The sequence below is a fragment of the Pterocles gutturalis genome, unplaced genomic scaffold (genome assembly GCF_000699245.1).
Source record: "Pterocles gutturalis isolate BGI_N339 unplaced genomic scaffold, ASM69924v1 scaffold12739, whole genome shotgun sequence".
In the NCBI taxonomy this organism is placed as follows: domain Eukaryota; kingdom Metazoa; phylum Chordata; class Aves; order Pterocliformes; family Pteroclidae; genus Pterocles; species Pterocles gutturalis.
In genome coordinates, this window is record NW_010130792.1 from 1,585 (window position 1) to 21,459 (window position 19,875).

The window sequence follows — 19,875 nt, forward strand, 5'->3', positions numbered from 1 at the left end:
AGCAGTGCAGGAGCTCAGCTCAGGGGTTTCACCGCCCCCGCCATGCAGCATGCCTGTGTGCACCTTGGCTGTAGCTCTGGGCTCGCATGGGACCTTTGCAGGGGGCACCAGGCCCCCCCCCCACCCCGCCATGGAGGAGTGCCCTGTCTCTGCAGCCAGTGTGTTGATAGAGATTTTCCATGCAGGGTGTCCTGGTGTCAGCTGGGACACAGTTAGCACTCTTCCCAGCAGCTGGTGTGAGGCTGGTTTGGGTTTGTGCTGAGCAGAAGCTGATCACACACTGATGGGCAGAGCTGCTGCCAGGACAGTCAAGGACTTTCCAGCTTCTCTGCTGTGCCCGTGTCTGCAGGGGCAGGAGGAGCTGGGAGGGAGCACAGCCCCAGTGACCAGCCCAGGATTTGACCTCAGGTTTAGCATTAAGAACAAATGGGCCACTGGTCTGTTCCATCCCATGCCCGGCATGGCCAGGAGAGAGGTGAGGCTCTGTCTGGAAGGGCTCTCTCCTGCTCTGGGTCATCCCCTCTCTCTCAGCATTGTCTCAGTCTCTTGGACACTCAGGCTCTTATCTCCATTCTGGGATTGTGGTTTTGGGACTCTCCCTGCTCCGGGACAGTTAGTTGGGAACGGGCTGAGCCTTGGTCATTGGGTGGTGAGCAGTGTCACTGTGTGTCACTCGCTGGTATATTTGTATATATCACTATTGTTATCACCATTATTTTCAGTTTTATTGTAGCTTAGTTATTAAATTGTTCTTATCTCAACCCACACATCTCTTTTCCCTTTGTGCCTCTAATTTTCTCTCCCATTCCTTGGGGGGCGGAGTGTGAGTGAGCGGCTGTGGTGGCATTTTTCTCGCTGGGGGGCTTTAATTTTCTCCCCCATTCCTTGGAGGGGGGGTGTGAGTGGTCGGCTGTGGTGGCATTTTTCTCGCTGGGGGTAAAACCACGACGAGGGCCATTCTTGGACTGCTCACACAAGAGACCTAGTTTCTGGTCTGCCTGCTAACACCAAGGTACCCTACTGCCAGAAATATCCCAGCTGCCTGCAGCAGAGATCAAGCGAGGAGAGTCACGGGCTGGGGGAGAGTTGGGCAAGGAGCAGGCAGCAGCTGTGGTGGTGGGAAGAGCACCGTGGGGTCAATTTTTGGAGGCTGACAGGTTGCGTGGTGCATGCTGAGGCTGTTTCACCACACACGTGGCCCCAGTGTCAGGATCATGGTGAGGGGTTGGCAGGTTTGTGGACATGTCTCCACCCAGTGAATGAAGCCCTGGTGCTTTAAGTCCATGGATATCCTTCTTTTTTTCTGCCACACTCAGGATGGAAACATTCAGGACCTCCCAGCCTAGGACCAGAAGAGAGGAGACCAAGCAGGGCAAGCCCCAGCAGCCATGGCTGCACGTGGCCGGCACAGCAAGGTGCTCCCCTCCGAACTGAACAAGGTGTGCCCTGAGAAAGGAGACAACCCCGCCACACACCCCAAGAAGATGAGTGACTTTGAGGTGGTCCCTAACCTCCGGCAGAGCAGCAGCAGCGTCTCAAAGAGCAGGCAGAAGGCACATTTCCCCACCGGCAGCAATGAAAAGGCAAGTTCAGGAGGTGCTGGAAGAGGGGACGGTTGGCCACACATGATGGAATGAGTTATCTGGTGACTCATTAATGACACCATTACTAACAGATCACTTTAGTTTTAGGGACAGACAGAAAAGCCCCAAACATCTGAGGTGTATGACCAACTTTCATATCTTCCCTCCCTGGAGTACCCCTGGGTTTGTCCTTGCAGATAGTGATGGAGATGATAGCTTCCTTCCTTCCCATCAAAAGCAGCACCCAGATACTCTCCAAGCACCAGGGTGTCTGGCCCCTGCCATAACTTCTGGCCCTTTGCAGAAACCCTGACCCCTTTGCTGCTTTTCCTGCTCCCTCAGGAAAACCTCACCTCCTGGATTCCTGAAAACATCCAGAAGAAAGAGTGCACCTACTTTGTTGAAAGCTCCCAGACGTCGGATTCTGGGTAAGTCAGACAGTCCTCTCCTGCCAGAAAAGCAGAAGGAGTGTTTGATGACAAAGCTACAGCACCAGAAAATACCACCTTTCTGGCAAGGGAGCTGGTGTCAAGGGTATTCACAAATTCTTTTTGCCTGATTCTTCACCCTGCTGTGTGTCACTGCGCAGCTGATATCCTGTGTCCCAGTGAGGACCTTTCTGATGCTTTCACATATAGTCATTGCCATCCATCCTTCATCCACAGCAACCTTCATATTTCTGTCCTAAGCCTCTCCAGGCAGAAATACCCATTTTTTGCTATATTTCCACCCAAACAATGCCTTCATTTCTGCACAAGTTCTGAGCTGGAGGATGAGCTGGATGGAAGATGCCAGCACCTGTGGTGTTCTTCATGAGAACGCCAACACCTCCTGCCTGGGGCCAGCTGGGCTTTGCCTTCGGGGTTTAGATTGTTTTCATCAAATAGTTGGTGGTCTGTGTTTCAGGAGGATTGTGTGCGAGTGTGGCTATCTCAGGGAACAGCACCTGGAAGATGCTGCCAAACCTCCCATCTTCCTGGGGAAGGAGTGGGACCCCCGCAGGCATGTCCAGGAAATGCCCACAGATGCCTTCGGTGATATCCACTTCACAGGCCTGGGACAGAAGATGGGGAAGGTGATCTGGTTTTCACATCTGTGGTGCGTAGGGAACCAGTGTTCAGGTCTTGCCCTGGCAGATGAAATGCAAGGATTTCCCTTCGGAATGAGAGGAGGTTAGGAAAGCATGGAAATACCCCAACGGCAACACTGACTCAAGCCGAGGAAGAGGAGTGGGACAGGATCCCTCCTCTCTCCCAGCCCTAGTCCCTTTCTGAAACCATGAGAGAGACCTTCATGCTGTGAGGCCCATCCTTCATGGAGTGGCTGTTCCCTGTCCTTGTCCTTAAGCTCATCTTAGGAATGCTCGGTCCCGGAGAAGTGAATGGGAACAGGGTCACGCACAAAGATCTGGGGCACCGGCAACAGCACTCTGGTGGGAAATGGCAGTGGGAAAGCCTCTGGTTCTTTGCTGGGACAGGAGAAGTTGTGGTGGAGATGCCCTGTTCCCCTAACCCTGTTTTTTTAACCCAAACCTTATGTATGCTCCTTTTTTTTGCAGTATGTGCGCGTCTCCTCGGATACCTCTCCCCGGGTCATCTACCACCTCATGACACAACACTGGGGTCTCGATGCACCCAACCTGCTTATCTCAGTCACCGGGGGAGCAAAAAACTTCATCATGAAGCCAAGGCTGAAGAACATCTTCCGGCAAGGGCTAGTCAAAGTGGCCCAGACCACTGGTAAGGGATGCAGAGGCTCTCCCTGCAATTGCAGCAGGAGAGGTGCCCGTCATCTGGCCATGATGGGTTCAGTGAGGTGGGCTGCTGTGGCGATGCTGGGCTGCTCTGGAGGTGCCAAGCTGTCCCAGGAGGCCTGGAGGTCCCTGTCTGGACTACCACGACCAGGGATGGACAGTTCTTGCTCAGTTGCTGCAAACGGGTTCATAGGGAGCTGGACTGAGAGATGCGTCACTGTGCTGAAGAAGGCATCTCCTGTGCTGCCATTGGGGTGATGTAATGGGCAGGGAAGACATCTTGTGGGGGATGGAGCACCTCTGAGGATCAGGTTTTCCTGCAGCCATATAGGGGGATGTTAGGAGATTGCTGTGAGCAGAGGATCTCCCTTCACAAGCCCTTCTCTGACTCCCAGGTGCCTGGATCATCACAGGGGGGTCCCACACTGGAGTGATGAAACAGGTGGGAGAGGCAGTACGAGACTTCATCCTGAGCTGCAGCCACAAGGAGGGCGAGATTGTCACCATCGGCATAGCCACCTGGGGCACCGTGTACAACCGGGAGAGCCTCATCTGCCCCATGGTGAGCCAGGCAGAGTTGGAGATGCATTTGCTTTGCCTATGCCTGGACTTCCGGGGAAGTCCTGCCCAGGATGGTGGTGGGAATGGGTGCTTCAAGCCATGCCCGGCAGCCCTGGTAAAACCCAACCACACCAGAAGAAGGGATGGTCCCAGGCTGATGTTTGCTGAGAAGCCCCTCTACCCTACCTTGTGTAGGTGCTGCCTTCCTCCTGGAAGGACCTTGGTGGGTGTGAGGGCAGGTGGAGCAGAGCCAGAGGAGCATGGGGAAAAGCTGACATGAGGACAGCTGTTTGGCCAGACTGTCCTCACGTGCTGGCCCACTCCTGTCCCATATGGTGGGTGCTTTGGGCATCTGATGTTCCTCTGCAGCCTTGCCAGGCTTTTCCCAGACTCTCTCTCCCTGTACCTTCCAGGGTGGCTTTCCAGCTGAGTACGTCCTGGATGAGGAGAACCAAGGCAGCCTGTCCTGTCTGGACAGCAACCACTCCCACTTCATCCTGGTGGACGATGGGACCCACGGGAGGTATGGGGTGGAAATCCCCTTGAGGACCAGGCTGGAGAAGTTCATTTCAGAGCAAACCAAGGTGAAAGGAGGTAATGGCAACACATAGTCAGCCATGATGTGGGACGGGCCATCGATGAGGTGCCCAACCCGGCCTCCGGTGGGAGGTGAGGCTGTGGCCTCCTTGGAGGATCCAAGTCAAGGGGATTGAGAGGATTGTAATGATGCATGTGGAACCTCGTTTCTCAGTAACACAAATCCAAGAGCCTTTCTCTGCCAACAGCTTGACTTATGGGGTCACCAAAGCGGTGCCCAAACCTTATGATGCTGAGCTGAGCAGGGAGAGTCATTTCTCCCAAAGGGCAAGGCCTCCAAGGGGGCTTCCATATGGTATCTTCTTGCTGTGCAAATGATCTTCCGTGCTAACACATGCACACAGATGCTCCAGCAGCATGACTGCCAGGAGACCATCTCCCTCCCAAGGTGCTCCCACCTTGCCACCCTTGCTCAGAGGGGACCACATTCATCTGCATGGGGTGGGCTGCCCCATGGGGAGGTGACCCTGGGCTCTGCTTCCTCACAGGTGTCGCCATCAAGATCCCCATCGTGTGTGTGGTGCTGGAAGGAGGTCCCGGGACACTCGATGTAAGGAACTGATCCTGCCCACTCCCAGGTGCCACCCCGGTGTCGGTGCAAGCATGGTGCCACATGTGCTGAAATGCAGCTGGGTGGGAGTCGTGCAGAGTGGCAGTGTGTGGCTCGGGCTCAGCAAGGGTCTGCTGGCCTCTGGGTGGGGTTAGGACCAGCCTCCCCGCTCCGTTGCAGACCATCTACAACGCCATCACCAATGGGACCCCCTGTGTGATTGTGGAAGGGTCTGGGCGCGTGGCTGATGTCATCGCACAGGTAGCCAGCCTACCTGTGCCCAAGATAACCATTACCTTGATCCAGAAGAAGCTGAGCCTGTTCTTCCACGACACCTATGAGCTCTTCACTGAGGCCAAGCTGGTGGAGTGGACCAAGAAGGTGAGCTTCTTACAGGCAGACAGCTCCTCTCACTGAACTTGTGGAGGTCAAAGGGGTCCCCAGGGGTCCTTTCCCATTAGCCTCATCTTCTTCCAACCATCCATCTCCTCCCAGCTGTGTCCTGTTGGGCACCCCAAGGGCTTGAGGTCTGGTCCTCCACTGCCTGCTGCCTTTGGGCAGAGAGGTACCATTTGGGACCAACCCCAGAGACACAGCACAGGGGCTCTGCAGGCAACTGAGGCGGGCAAGGAATTGTCCTATGCAGGACAGGGGGCTGTGGGAAGCGACAGGGAGGAGATGCTGCTACTGATTTCTCGCCCACGGCTCTCCTTGTAGATCCAAGACATAGTGCGGAGCCGGCAGCTCCTGACCATCTTCAGAGAGGGTAAATATGTCCAACAGGACGTGGATGTGGCCATCCTCCAGGCTCTGCTCAAAGGTGAGGGGTGGGGAGCTTCTTTGGAGGATGGGGTGAGATGAATGGGATGGGGGGGGGTCACAAGTCACCTCCTGCAACTGCTGGACTTATGGGGTCACCAAAGGGGTCCCCAAACCTTGTGATGCTGAGCTGATTGGGGAGACATGTCTCTCACAAAGGGCCAGGCTTCCAAGGGGGTTTCCAGGTGGCATCTTCTCACCACATAAATGATCCTCTGTTCTAACACATTCACTTTGCCTGCAGCGTCCCGAAACCAGGACCACTTTGGTCATGAGAACTGGGACCACCAGCTGAAGTTAGCTGTGGCCTGGAACAGGGTGGACATTGCTCGGAGTGAGATCTTCACGGACGACCATGAGTGGAAGGTAAGGGAGTACCTATGCGGCTATGTCTTGTCAGGCTTACAGCTTGGCAGGTCCCACTCGAGGACTGTGGATATTGAGGGCACTATTCACCTCTGCTGTGCCTAGGGAGAGTTTTTGAGGGCGTTTCTCTTGGACCCTAAACTCCTACCACATCACCAGGAGCTTTTAATCTGTTGTTTCTTTCAAAAGTGCACTCGAACACCCAAAGCAGAGGTGAGCACATCCTGCAAGTCTTTTCTTGTAAAGGTCATGTTTGGCTTATAATTGTTTACAAAGGTGATTAATTTGTGTTTTGTTCAAAACTGGTGTCTTTTAAAGGCAATCCACCAACCTAGAGCCAAAAATACCTCTTGCCAGCTCTCCCCTGTGGTTGCTGCTCATACCACATTGTCAAATGGCAACTTGTCTCTAAACTCCTCTCACCAAGCCTGGCCCTTTCCAGCCCAAACTTTGCTACAGAGTGGGGCAGGTAGCAGCACAAGCCAGCTCTGCCGTCCCACACCTGATCCAGCTGTTGAGAAGTCGAAGCTGAGCAGGGTTCTCTGTCCTTTCTGCTTGGGCTGTGGGGCTTGGAAGGGATTTTCAAATTTCGTTCGACAGTCAGGATTCCCCCAGCCCACATACCTTCTGTGGGACTGGGAAGGGCTGGTGGGAACCAGGATCCCGAAGAGAAAATATTTGATGGTGTGAAAATGCACAACTTGAACGAGATCCATGCTTTTATTGGGCAGGGAGGACGAGGCAGGTTCTTGGATTAGCCACTGCAGGCCAGGGCTGATACAAGGTGCTGCAGCTCTGGACCCATGTGGCTGGTATGAAAAGCTGAGGCTGAAACCAAGCTGTGGCAGAAGGTCAGCAGGTATCTTCCTGCCAGGACAGACATGTACCCCACAGGCTTTGTTTTCACTTCTGAGCACATGTGAAGGTTGCCTTGGAAAGGAAAACCCCACAAAAGCTGAACTGGGTGACCATTGGGAGTGGCCAGTCTCCCCGTGGCTGAGATCCAGCTGGCAGCACCATGAGCCTTCAGCTCAAGAGTTGTGCACAGAGGACAAGCTTGTGAGGTCCTGTTCATTTGTATGGTGTATGCTCACGAGCTGGGGAAAGAGGGTCTATGCTCTACCCTACCCCATCCCTTCACCCAGCAGCCAAGGGAGCAGTGGGCTTCACTGCTAGAGGAGAGGGTGCACGACCCCAGAAGGGTGTCTCTGGGGGATGTCCCGCGAGTTCTGGTACCTCCCAGCTGCTCTGTCATTCCTTATGTGCTCAGGGATAAAATGTTTCCCCCCATCTGAGTGAGGAGCATGGTGGGAGCCCTGCTCTGGAGACATGGAGCCCCTCACCTCTGCCTCTGGTCTGCCAGCCCATAGATCTCCACCCTGTGATGACAGCCGCCCTGATCTCCAACAAGCCAGAGTTTGTGAAGCTGTTCCTGGAGCAGGGAGTGCGTCTCAAGGAGTTTGTCACCTGGGACACCCTGGTTTACCTCTACGACAACATGGCACCATCCTGCCTGTTCCACAGCAAGCTGCAGAAGGTGTTGCTGGAGGAGAGGGAGCACACAGCTGGCTCCAAAATGCCAAGAATTCAACTGCACCACGTCTCCCAAGTGCTGCAGGAGCTCCTGGGCAGCTCCATGCAGCCTCTCTACCCCAAGCCCAAGCACACGGAGCGGCCCCGGCTCTCCATCCCCGTCCCGCACATCAAGCTGAATGTACGCATCTCCAGGTGATGTGGTGGCAGGGTAGGGAGGGGGATGTTGGCTCAAGAAACCATCCTGGAGGTTGCAGCTGGGTCTCTGTCTTCTTGCCTGCTCAAGAATCTCACTTAAACTCCCTTAAAGCCCTGCCTAAGTCATCTTGATCAGAGGCTGGAGCAGCTCCCGTGCGAGGACAGGCTGAGAGAGTTGGGGGTGTGCAGCCTGGAGAAGAGAAGGCTCCGGCGAGACCTTCCAGCACCTTCCAGTGCTGAAAGGGGGCTACAGGAGAGATGGGGGGGCTACAGGAGAGATGAGGGGTAACACTTTTAAGCTGAAAGAGGGCAGATTTAGATGAGATCTGAGGAAGAAATGTTTTCCTGTGGGGGTGGTGAGGCAGTGGCCCAGGTTGCCCAGAGAAGCTGTGGATGCCCCATCCCTGGAGGGGTTCAAGGCCAGGCTGGATGAGGCTTTGAGCAACCTGGGCTGGTGGGAGGTGTCCCTGCCCATGGCAGGGGGGCTGGAACTCGATGATCTTTAAGGTCCCTTCCAACCCAAACCATTCTGTGATTGTATGATCTGCCCCACATTCAAGGTGTGACTCCCACGGTCCAACACATGGCTGGGTGACTCTGGACGGCAGGACCCGGTGGGGTGGGTGCACTGGGCAGGATGGGCACACCTCCACAGAATCCTGCCCCTGGAAAAAGTGGCATTTCCAGGAAGAATCCAGTCTTGTCCAGCCCACTACCTGCAGCAAAAGCCCTCCCATGGGTGGTGGAGGCAGGCAGCCAGGGTTGGGGGGTGGCTCTGTGCTGGGGAGCTGCCTGCTCTCTGCAGCAGCATCTTGTCAGTGGAGCCAGTCTGACCATTGCACAATTTGCAGGTTCAGGGGTCAAGTCTCCGGTCCCTCTACAAGCGCTCTGCTGGCCGAGTCACCTTCACCATGGATCCAGTCCGTGACCTTCTTATCTGGGCTGTGGTCCAGAACCGCAAGGAGCTGGCAGAAATCATCTGGGCCCAGGTAACACAGCCCAGAGCTGTCAGTCCCAGCTGAGAGGCTCAGACAGAGACAAACCTCCCAGCCCCCAGAGGAAAGATTGTACCTGATGGTATTTGGCTCACAGCAGTGCCCGAGCCTGACCCCCAGACAAATGGGAGCCAGCTAGAGATCCTGCAGACAGTTGGTGTTCATCCCCAGGCACACACCGTGATGCCAGATCCTTCCCCTGCTCTTCCTTGGAAAGGATGAGGGAGGGCTCCGCACACCGCAGGCAGGACACAGGGGCACAGCAACCGGGCTGGAGAAGGCTTCCACCCATCAACAGCATCCCCAGGGCAAGCAGCAGTGTGGCCAGTGGCATGGCGAGCGTGCCGTGCAGAGCTGTGGGGTCACACCATCCCGCCACCAAAGGAGAGTCGGGGTGTCCCCAGATGCCCCATGGCAGTGGGTCACCTACTGCCCCTGCACCCAGAGGGGACCGCAGCTCAGCCCTTGTCACAGCAAGCTGTCCCTCCCGGGGGAGCCGGTGGGGGCTCGGCAGGACCACCAGGACATGCAGGATAAGGCCCCACGCTCTCTCTTCTGTTCCAGAGCCAGGACTGCATGGTGGCTGCTCTGGCCTGCAGCAAAATCCTGAAGGAGCTGGCCAAGGAGGAGGAAGACACGGACACCACCGATGACATGCTGGCGCTGTCCGAGCAGTACGAGCAGAAGGCCATCGGTGAGTGGGAGGGACCAGCATCCCAGAATTGCTCTCATGCCCTGCAGGGCCGGCAGGCTTTGTCCAGGAGGTGTCTGGTGGTGATGGGTGGGGTGGGTGGTGCCATACCAGGGGTCCCCTCGTCACAGTGGGGGCTCGCAGTGCTGAGAGGGCTGTGACCAGCTGGTGGTGGGAATGCAGAGGGTGCCGTGCTGCAACAGCCAGATCCTGCTGCAAAGGGTGACTCTGCAGGCGCCATGCTGGGCACCGATCTGGCCCCGGGGCTCAGCCTCGCCCCCCTGGTCCCTGCCTGGCCAGGTGTGTTCACAGAGTGCTACCGCAAGGATGAAGAGAGAGCCCAGAAGCTCCTCACCCGTGTCTCTGAGGCCTGGGGGAAGACAACCTGTCTGCAGTTGGCGCTGGAGGCCAAGAACATGAATTTCGTGTCTCATGGGGGTGTTCAGGTGGGTTCCCAGCAGCGGTGCTTGGAGGGGAAGTGCCCAAGTGTCCCCTGCCCTAGATCCAGGGTTCCTTGGTGGCAGCAGTGGGGCTCTGCCCTGCAGTCCTGCTCTGATGTGGGGTCCTTCTGTAACCAGTCGTCTTCTTCCTCCCTCCTCACAGGCCTTTCTAACCAAAGTCTGGTGGGGGAAGATGTGCGTGGACAACGGGCTTTGGCGGGTGATAGCGTGCATGCTGTTCTTCCCGCTTCTCTACACCAGCCTCATCACCTTCAGGTACTTCTCACAGCTGGGGCATGGGTGCACCCATGGCTGGGAGAAGGCACCGTGGCATCTCCCTGGGCAGTTGAGCCCCATTTCCACCCTGGTTCCCTGTAGGGAGCAGAGGCTGCCGCCTGCGGGCTGCCTGCCACGCCTCCGAGCCTTCTTCACGGCGCCCGTCGTCATCTTCCACATGAACATCCTCTCCTATTTCACCTTCCTCCTGCTCTTCGCCTACGTCCTGATGGTTGACTTCCAGCCCTCACCGTCCTGGCGAGAGTACCTCATCTACTTCTGGCTCTTCTCCCTGGTGTGCGAGGAGATCCGACAGGTATGGGGCAGGCAGAGCAGAGGTGGCAAGAAGATCCAGGCTGGCAAGGGAGAGACACCCCTTGGGAAGGTGCTGCGTAGCTCATCTTCCCATGTTGCTTCTCATGTCACCATCCATTCGGAGAAGTCCCGGCAGCAGGGACTGCTGATTTCCCCCGTCTCTGAGGTCGGAGAATCTCTTTGGCTGCAACTGGCCAGGCCTTGCAGAAAGACATGCTGGTTTGAGCTGAGAACGTCAGGAGATGGAGGGATCACCTCCCTCCTTGGGTATTTATTCCCAGAAGTATTTCCAGGCTTTGCTTTACATTTGATTTTTTTTTCAGCTTCTGTTTCAACATCTCATTGCCTTTCTTCACCAGACTAAAGAGCCCAACGTCCCAGGTATCTCTCCCTGTAATCTTGCCCCTATAGAAAACCCTGTAGGCTCAGGTCAACTTTGGGTAAGCAAGAGGGTCTGGTGATGGACAGCAGGTCTGTGCAGTCCCTCCCCTCTCCAAGGCACGTGAGTATCTTACAGGGCTTTCATTGAAACACCAACCCTTCCTTTCTTCCCACCAGTTGTTGGATGATCCAGATGGATTTGGGGTTGTGAAAATGGTTTCCCTGTACTTCAAGGACTTCTGGAATAAGTTGGACGTCTGCGCCATCCTAGTCTTTATCACAGGGTTGACTTGCAGGTGAGTTGCGGAGCTGCCTGCCCCGGGAACGCGTAGGCTCAAGCTGCAGCTGTGGGCTACAAAACTAGTGTGAGAATTGTGTGGGTTTTTTAATTGCAATTTCTTCTTCCAAAGTTAAGATTTTTGTGGTCATGGGATTAATTCTGACCAATTCCCCTCTGCTTTCAGTTGCTTTTAGGAGAGATGCTTTTCACATCGCAGCTCTCATGCAGCACTCCGGGAAGCTCATGGGTATTGCAGAAATGTCATGCTGAGATGTTTCCTTTCCTCTCTTCTGTGCCCAGGCTGATCCCATCAACTTTGTATCCCGGGCGCATCATCCTGTCACTGGCTTTTATAATTTTCTGCCTGCGTCTGATGCACATTTTCACAGTCAGTAAAACACTGGGGCCCAAGATCATCATTGTGAAGCGCATGGTGAGAGCTCCCCTCTGCTCTGCCAGGGTGACCGACTCGAGCAGCCAGATGCCTGCACGGGATGGATGTGCCACCTGTGTTCTCCTCTCCTGGACTGGGGTTTGCTCCAGGACGCAATTTTGCTTCCCCTCCATCTTTGCAGATGAAGGATGTCTTCTTCTTCCTCTTCCTGCTCGCAGTGTGGGTGGTGTCCTTTGGGGTTGCCAAGCAGGCCATCCTGATCCACAACGAGGAACGGGTGGAGTGGCTTTTCCGTGGCGTGGTCTACCACTCCTACCTGACCATCTTTGGGCAGATTCCCTCCTACATCGACGGTAAGGGACACTGGCTTGTGACAGTGCATGGTGTGAGCAGGGTGGCTGCAACAAGGCTGACACCACAGTCTGCCTCGCTCCTGCAGTGTTGGCCCATGGAAGTGCTGCACGGGGCTCCTCTCCAAGCATGACAGAAGGCCAGGAAGGACCGATGACAAGGGGTGGGAACGGAGCCCTACTCTGGGACACTGGGAGCGTTGTCACCAATGCAAACCCAGGGACCGCCCCTGCACAAGCGGTCAAGAGAGCACACTACAGCAAGGGCACAGGAGCAGGAGTCAATCCAGCTCGGTGCCACCACTGCAAAGCTGGTGGCAGTGAGAAGAGCCCTTGGGATGATGCAGATCGAGATTGAATCCCTGCCTCTTGCTAAGCTCCCTTGACGAGGCACCACGAGGTTGGGTTGCAGCAGTCGTACCGTGCTCTCTTGCAGGGGTCAACTTCAACATTGACCAGTGCAGCCCCAACGGCACCGACCCCTACAAGCCCAAGTGCCCAGAGACAAATGAGGACAACAAGAAACCCATCTTTCCAGAGTGGCTGACAGTCATCTTACTGTGCCTATACCTCCTCTTCACCAACATCCTCCTCCTCAACCTCCTCATCGCCATGTTCAAGTGAGTTTGACCTGACCCCATGCTCCTGAAAGTGACTCGAGCTGTCTTCGCTTGCAGGTTTGGCCATGGCCAGGGCACCGCATGCTGGGAAAGCACATGGAGGGTCCTGGGGCTGACTGGAGCACTGGGGTGCTTTGCAGGGTTTATAGATATGGTAGAAGTAGAGGGTGCAGGCCAGGGCTGATCAGAGAGCTGGGTAGGAGCCGGGGCACCATACAGACATGATGTGTCCCCTCATCCCCACGGTACGGCTGACGCCTGGGCTGTGCCCCAGCTACACCTTCCAGCAGGTCCAGGAGCACACGGACCAGATCTGGAAGTTCCAGCGGCACGACCTGATCGAGGAGTACCACGGCCGCCCACCTGCACCTCCACCTTTCATCCTCCTCAACCACCTGCAGATCCTGGTCCGGCGAGGCTTGCTCTGCCGACCCCCCACGCGCCACAAACAGCTCAGTGAGGACCAACATCTCCCCTCCTGCCTTTTGCCCTCTCTCCAGGGCATGGCACCATGCACCAAGGCACGAGGCTTGGTGCCTGGGCTGCAGCGGTGCGGTTTGGGATGCCTGGGGATCTGACAGCACTGCCGTCCCCTTCCTCTGTTAGAAGAGAAGCTGGAGAAGAATGAAGAAGCTGCTCTCCTCTCTTGGGAGATGTACTTGAAGGAGAACTACCTGCAGCACCAGAAGTGCCAGGAGAAGCAGAACACAGAGCAGAAGATCCGAGACATTGCACAGAGGTACCTGAGATGGGGACATCCTTCTGTCCTCCAGTGTCCTGGGCAGGTAAGAGCTGGGATTAGCACAGGGGTGGCTGCTGAGGAGGTTCTTCTCTGCACTGTCCCTCCAGGGTTGACCTACTGGCAGAGCTGCTGGACCTGGACCAGGTGAAGAGGACAGGGCTGGTGGAGCAGAGACTGGCCTCTCTGGAAGACCAGGTGAGATAAAAGCTGAGCAGCCACCTAAGAAATGTGGAGTTTTCCAGGGGCTTAGTCTGCGGACCCAGAGCACAAGAGAAAGTCCCTCTGAATCATCCCCTTCATGCAGGTTGAGGTTCCTTGCCAAAACCATAACATTCGAGAGGAAAAAGTTTATGGGACATGTTCTGTTTGTCTCCAAAGGTGGGAAGTGATGGGGTGAGCCCCTGCCTCCACTGGTCAGCCAAGCAATTAAATCTGACCCAGCTCTTCTCCTTGGCCTGAAAGGACCCTCCAGACCTTCTGAACATGGAGGGACCCTGTGGGGTGCCTGGGAAGCCGCAGCGGGCCCTGGCATCTTCTCTCTGAGATGGCTGCAGCACAGCTGCTGTTTCCACATCCGTTTCCACCTGCTTTGGAAAAAAAAAGTTTCCCTGGAGGTGGTTTTCCAAGCTGAGCATCAGGGTGTAGCAAGGATGGCTGCAGCCCTGGGGGCTGAGCAGCCAGGTGCCTCCTGCCAGGGCTGTGTCCCTGGGAGTGCGGGGCGCAGCTGAGATCCCGGGGCGACTGACGTGCTCTGGTCCCACGCAGGTACATCAGAGTGCCCAGGCACTGAGGTGGATCATGCAAGCGCTACGAGGCAATGGCTTTGGCTCCAGTGAGGATGTGCCACTCATGGGTAAGCAGAGCCCATTTCCACCCCAGCAGCACTGGGGAAACCTGGAGCCCTGCACTCGCACCTGCGGGGCTGTGGACCAGGGCTGAGCGAGGCTGTTAAGCAGCAAGGCAGAGGCTTCTTTGCCCCAAGGGAGGTTTGGGGGCTCTGCGAGGCCGTCCAGGCCCTCCTGCAGCCGTCCCACCCTCACTTCAGAGCCCTCCCTGGAGCCCATGGCTGAGGCTTCCCGTTGCAGCATCCCTGGGGGAGTTCCTGCTGGAAGGGAGGCTGGGAGCCAGCCCCCCAGGAGACATCAGCATTCTCATGGAGAGACCCAGACAGTCCCTCAGCAGAGCCACGGGTCCACAGCATGGGACTCAGCACCCTGCTTTGCACAGCCTCATTGTCTGTGTCTGCCTTGCAGGTTCCAGCAAAGCCTCGGAGACGAAGGAGGTTGATCTGGAGGGGAAACCCGAAGACAGCTATTCTCTGTACCATGTGCTTGCCCGAAACCTCCAGTACCCGGGGTCTCACACCCTTCGCTTCCCTGTGCCAGATGAGAAGGTGCCCTGGGAGGTAGGAGCTGTGACCCTGGGCAGCGGGGCTTGGGGGGACATCACCATGGCAGTGGAAAGAGGAACAGATGCATTGTCACACCTGTGTCACACTTGGGAGCTCCTGTTTTTCCCAGCCCTGGGACAAGGGGCTTCCCAGAGCAGCTGCTCTGAGGCCCTCCCAAGGACAGGAGAGGTGACCGGGCATGATTGCTGCTGGGATCTGCAGTGCTAGGGATGCCTGGGGATGCTGGATTGGGAGACAGAGGGGACAAACACTCACCTCCGCAGTTCCTGAAACAGGGCTGGGTCAGGATCAGGGACACTCGTGTCAGTGAGAGGAACCAACCCTCCAGCCAAGACTTGGAGCCCCACATGCCTTGGGGAGTAATGCCACGAGCTGGGCAGAAGGAAGGGACTGGGGCAGAAAGCGTCCCTGGGGGTTCCAGTCCCTGCCTGCCACCTGAGCAGGGATGCAAGGGGGAGCTGACATAGCCATGTGCTCTGCAGGTGGATTTCTCACTCTACGATCCTCCCACCTACTCGGTGGACCACAAGGACATGGCTGTGCAGGCCCCCTTCAGCCCGTGAGTGTCCCCCCATGACTCCCTGCTCCTCTGCCCCTTGCCCTGGGTGGCACCACCAGCCCTCGCTGCTGGGCTGCCTCCCATCCCCCAGCTCCCTGGAGTCTCTCCTGAAGATCAACTACAACACCACGGACGGGCTGATCGACCGGCAGAGCTTCCATGGCCTCTATGCCGTGCAGGATGGGCTGCCACTGTGAGTGCACCCACTGTGGGGACAGACGGGTTCTGGGAGCTGGGGTGCCTGGGCTGCAGACAAAGCACCGGGGAGATGGAGAATCCAGGGGGGCCTGGGTGCATCCATCCCCTTCCCGCCTCCCTATGGCTAATGGTGTGGCAGGGATAATGGCACGTGTCGTCCTCCGGGCTGCCCCCACCAAAAAAAAAACCACTCAGCACCCCAGAAAAGGTGCCGTACAGTGGTGGGAGATTTGGGGAGTGGTGTAGGGGTGCGCAGAGGGACCCTGGTGCCATCCCAGCCTGCTCTCTCTCTCCCTGCCAGGAACCCCATGGGCAGAACAGGGCTGCAAGGCCGTGGGAGGCTGCACTGCTTTGGACCCAACCATGCCCTGCACCCCGTTGTGACCCGGTGAGTGCATGGGGACAGAGAGGTATCCTCGCTCTGGAATGGGGCTAGGGAGGTGGAATGGAAGAGGGGGGCATGAAGCCATCTCAGAGAGCCTGGGACCTGGCAAAACCCACCACTGGCCATTTAACCCCTGCTGGGCGGGGGGAGCTGAGTCCAGTGGAGGCATAACAGGGGCCTCTCTCACAGCTGGAGGAGGAATTTGGATGGGTCCATTATAAGGAAGAGCCTGAAGAAGATGCTGGAAGTCCTGGTAGCCCAGTACCCGTTGTCAGATGTGTGGGCTCTGCCTGGGGTAAGAACTGGTGGAAACCAGTTGGCTCAGAAGGGGCTGGGGACGTGGGGCTGGCCTGGCACAATGGCTGGGTGCCCTGTAGAAAAGGGAGAAACCTCCTTCTCCTTCCTCCTCCTCCTGCTCCTCCTTCTCCAGCGGGAGAGGGATGGAAGGAGGCACCACCACTGCTTGCTTCCCACACCAGAGCTTGTGGCACCTTCTGTAGTGGTGAGAACTGCCCGATGGCCAAGCTGGTGGCAGGGAGGGAGGCTGGGATGATGGCATTCCCCACAGCCAACATCTGCTTTGGCACAGGGGTCACTGGAGCCAGGTGAGACGCTGCCACTGAAGCTCAAGTGGATCCTGCGCCGGGAGTTCTGGCCCCAGTTCCAGAATTTGCTGAAACAAGGCACTGAGGTGGGGGGACGCGTGGGTGTCCCAGCGGTACGGGGCTGTGCAGGCACCACCCCAGTGCCAGGGCACACAGGTGTCATGGCATCACTGCAGTACAGGGGCGTGGGGGCATCATGGTGGCACCAAGGCACATGGGTGTCCCCAGGGTACAGGGGCAGAGTGCATCACCCCTTGGCCACTGCTCCCACCAGGGAGGGATGGTTGGGGGGTGCAGACGTGCTGTAATGGCCTCACATTGTGCAGGGGACTGGAAGGCAGCCCAGGGACCCTGGGGATGGGCTGCACACACCAGTGTCTCTGCCTGCTGTCATCCAGGGCTCCAGCTTCAGTGGGAACAGGTCACTGGTCTCCAGCGGAGCAGAGGATCTGGGGAGTGACGGCCCACCACCCCCCAGGGCCTCTCGGTGCCCTGAGAGAGGTGATGACGGCTCTGCTAATGTGACATTCCTTCACTGTGCCCAGATACACAAGGGATACCTGGACGACCCCCGCAACACGGATAACGCCTGGATCGAGACAGTCGCCATCAGCGTGCACTTTGACAACCAGAACGACGTGGAAATGAAGCGGCTGAATTCGGTATGGGTCCCTCGCTTCCACAGCTCCCTGACCCGGCTCTCAGCGGGCTTGGGACACAGGAGCCAGATCTCCAGACCCAGATCTCGCCCTCATCAGGAGTGGGCTTCTCCAGCTGCATGTAGTGGAGGAAGAACACGGGGATGAAGATGGGGTGGCACTGCATTGGGGGCCCCAAAAAGAAAGGGCTGGGGGGTGGAGGTGCTGTTGAGGATGGCTGGCATGGTCCTGTTCCAGTGATGGCTCTGGTCCCATTCCAGTTCCTCCAGGGCTGCGATCCAGAGCTGTGCATCCGCTGGCAGGTGCTGGACAAGAGAATCCCCCTGCATGCCAACCACAAGGAGCTCCTGCGCAAGGTCTCAACCCTTCTCGGCGCCTACTACTGAGTCCTCGAGCACAGGCCAGGGCTCCTGCTGCCCCATCCCAGGCTCCAGTTGGGACGTGCATCTCTACCACCACTCACCCATGAGACCACGGGCAGCTCCTGGAGACTTTGGTCGCCTCTGTGAATGTCCATTGCAGGTCTCTGGGAGGAAAACCTCCACCTCTCCAGCAGCCGGGGACAAGGCCTTCCTGGGTAGTGCCTATGCAGCATCCCGGTCACCAGAGCCACCAAGCTCAGCCCCAGCCCATCTCGTGGTGCCGCCACATCAGCCACAGCACTAGCCCAGGACTTGGGCCGAGCAGAGCCATGGGGCTGTTCCTGCAAGGTGGTCCTGCTCTCAGCTCCCACCTGCTCTTTGCTTTGGTGTGGGCAGCGGGGACTTGCCAGCCCCAGCACCCCTTCTGCTGCTGTTATCCCTTGGGCACCGCTGCCCCACAGGTCCTGAGCTGAGCCCTGGCAGCTCCCCACCCACCACTCCTGGATGATTGCTCTGGAGAAGGCTTTAGGGTCTTTTGTACTGCCCTGCAAGTGGCTCCTGTGGCAGCTGGCCCCAGATCTCTGGTTGCCTCAGACCCAAAGCCGTGGTCCTAAGCTGTGATCCAGCACTTCTGAAGGCATGAGCAGCTCTTGGCTCTTATCCCTTAGGGAAGGGATGCCATCCAGAGGGATCATGACAGGCTCGAGACGTGGGCCCATGCAAACCTCATGAGGTTCAACAAGGCCAAGTGCAAGGTCCTGCACCTGGGTTGGGGCAATCCCAAGCACAAATACAGGCTGGGAGGAGAATGGATTCAGAGCAGCCCTGAGGAGAAGGACGTGGGGGTGTTGGTTGACAAGAAGCTCAACATGAGCCGGCAGTGTCCTGGGTGGAATCACCACCAGACTGACCAGCAGGTCGAGGGAGGGGATTCTCCCCCTCTGCTCCACTCTGGTGAGCCCCCCCTGCGGTGCTGCATCCAGCCCTGGGGCCAGAGGAGCCACGGAGATGGGCAGAGGCTGGAGCAGCTCCCGTGCGAGGACAGGCTGAGAGAGTTGGGGGTGTGCAGCCTGGAGAAGGCTCAAGGGAGGCCTTCCAGCAGCTTCCAGTGCTGAAAGGGGGCTACAGGAGAGATGGGGGAGCTCTGGATCAGGGGGTGCAGGGATAGGATGAGGGGGAACAGTTTTAAGCTGAAAGAGGGGAGATTTAGATGAGATATTAGGAAGAAATGTTCTCCTGTGCGGGTGGTGAGACACTGGCCCAGGTTGCCCAGAGAAGCTGTGGATGCGGCCAGGCTGGATGAGGCTTTGGGCAACCTGGGCTGGTGGTAGGTGTCCCTGCCCATGGCAGGGGGGGGGGAACTCAATGATATTTTAGGTCCCTTCCAACCCAAACTATTGATGATTCTGTGATTATATACCTATGGTTTCATAGCTCTGCACAGGTCCCCTCACCATGTCCCATCCTGCTATCTGATCCTGTGTTCTGTACACTAAGCACCATCTTGTAGCTGAACTCCTTCCCTTTGTCTGAGCCAAGGCACCAGCTAAATGTCACCTGCCTGTCCCCGTCCCCACAATTGTGCACATGGACGGAAAGGGGCAGCTTGCTGGGCTGCAGGTGATCCATGCTCAGTGGTCCCTTGGACGGGTAGCGACAGGAAAGAGTACATCAGTGTGTCCCTCCCAGACATCTCTGCTCTGCAGGGGTCCTTCACTCAGCTTTTCTGCTGCCTGCCATGGGGAGAAGGCAGCACCGTGGGGACATTTCTCGCTAGCTCAGAACAGCCCCATGCTGGCATATGACACCTGGGACTGCTCAGGGGAGAATTTCAGTTCCCCCCCGCGATGGACCAGACACTGCCTGGCCAGGACAGCTGTTCCCACACTGGGGACCACCACAGCACAGCGGCAGTTTCACCAGGGATGCACTGGGGCTTGGCAAGGGGAGGGGAAGGGTCAGGCCGGCAATTTAGGCGACGCAGCTCAATAAACCATGTATTAAACGACCAAAGGCTGGTGGTCCATTACGGCTGTTCAACCTGGAGCGCGCTGCCAGCATGAGCCTGGTGTGAGCGTTCCCACCCCCAATCTTGTTGCCCACACTCACTTTCCTTGCAGAGCCACCCTCCCAGCGCTGGCTGCAGATGATTTGACACGTTTGGAGTGACAACGGGAGGACAGCCAGCTGTGCGCCAGGGCGGTGGCAGCGCACCTTCTCCCTTTGCTCTTCCCCTGCTCCATGGCTGTTCA

The 19,875-nt window shown here is 57.2% G+C and overlaps 1 protein-coding gene across 1 annotated transcript; it reads left to right on the top strand.

Annotated features, from left to right (window-relative positions):
• The first annotated feature begins 1,388 nt into the window (after positions 1–1,388).
• Positions 1,389–17,647, top strand: TRPM2 (transient receptor potential cation channel, subfamily M, member 2). The gene is made up of 31 exons (XM_010080352.1): positions 1,389–1,583; positions 1,926–2,011; positions 2,490–2,658; positions 3,142–3,322; positions 3,732–3,898; positions 4,311–4,491; positions 4,983–5,044; positions 5,225–5,425; positions 5,762–5,864; positions 6,108–6,229; positions 7,593–7,943; positions 8,812–8,949; positions 9,520–9,649; positions 9,947–10,092; positions 10,250–10,678; positions 11,236–11,354; positions 11,639–11,771; positions 11,914–12,085; positions 12,519–12,702; positions 12,977–13,158; positions 13,309–13,441; positions 13,552–13,639; positions 14,210–14,297; positions 14,698–14,849; positions 15,338–15,414; positions 15,506–15,607; positions 15,914–16,000; positions 16,187–16,292; positions 16,587–16,688; positions 17,148–17,264; positions 17,522–17,647. The coding sequence occupies exons 1-31, from the start codon at positions 1,389–1,391 to the stop codon at positions 17,645–17,647; spliced, it is 4,629 nt and encodes a 1,542-aa protein (XP_010078654.1).
• The last annotated feature ends 2,228 nt before the right edge of the window (positions 17,648–19,875 follow it).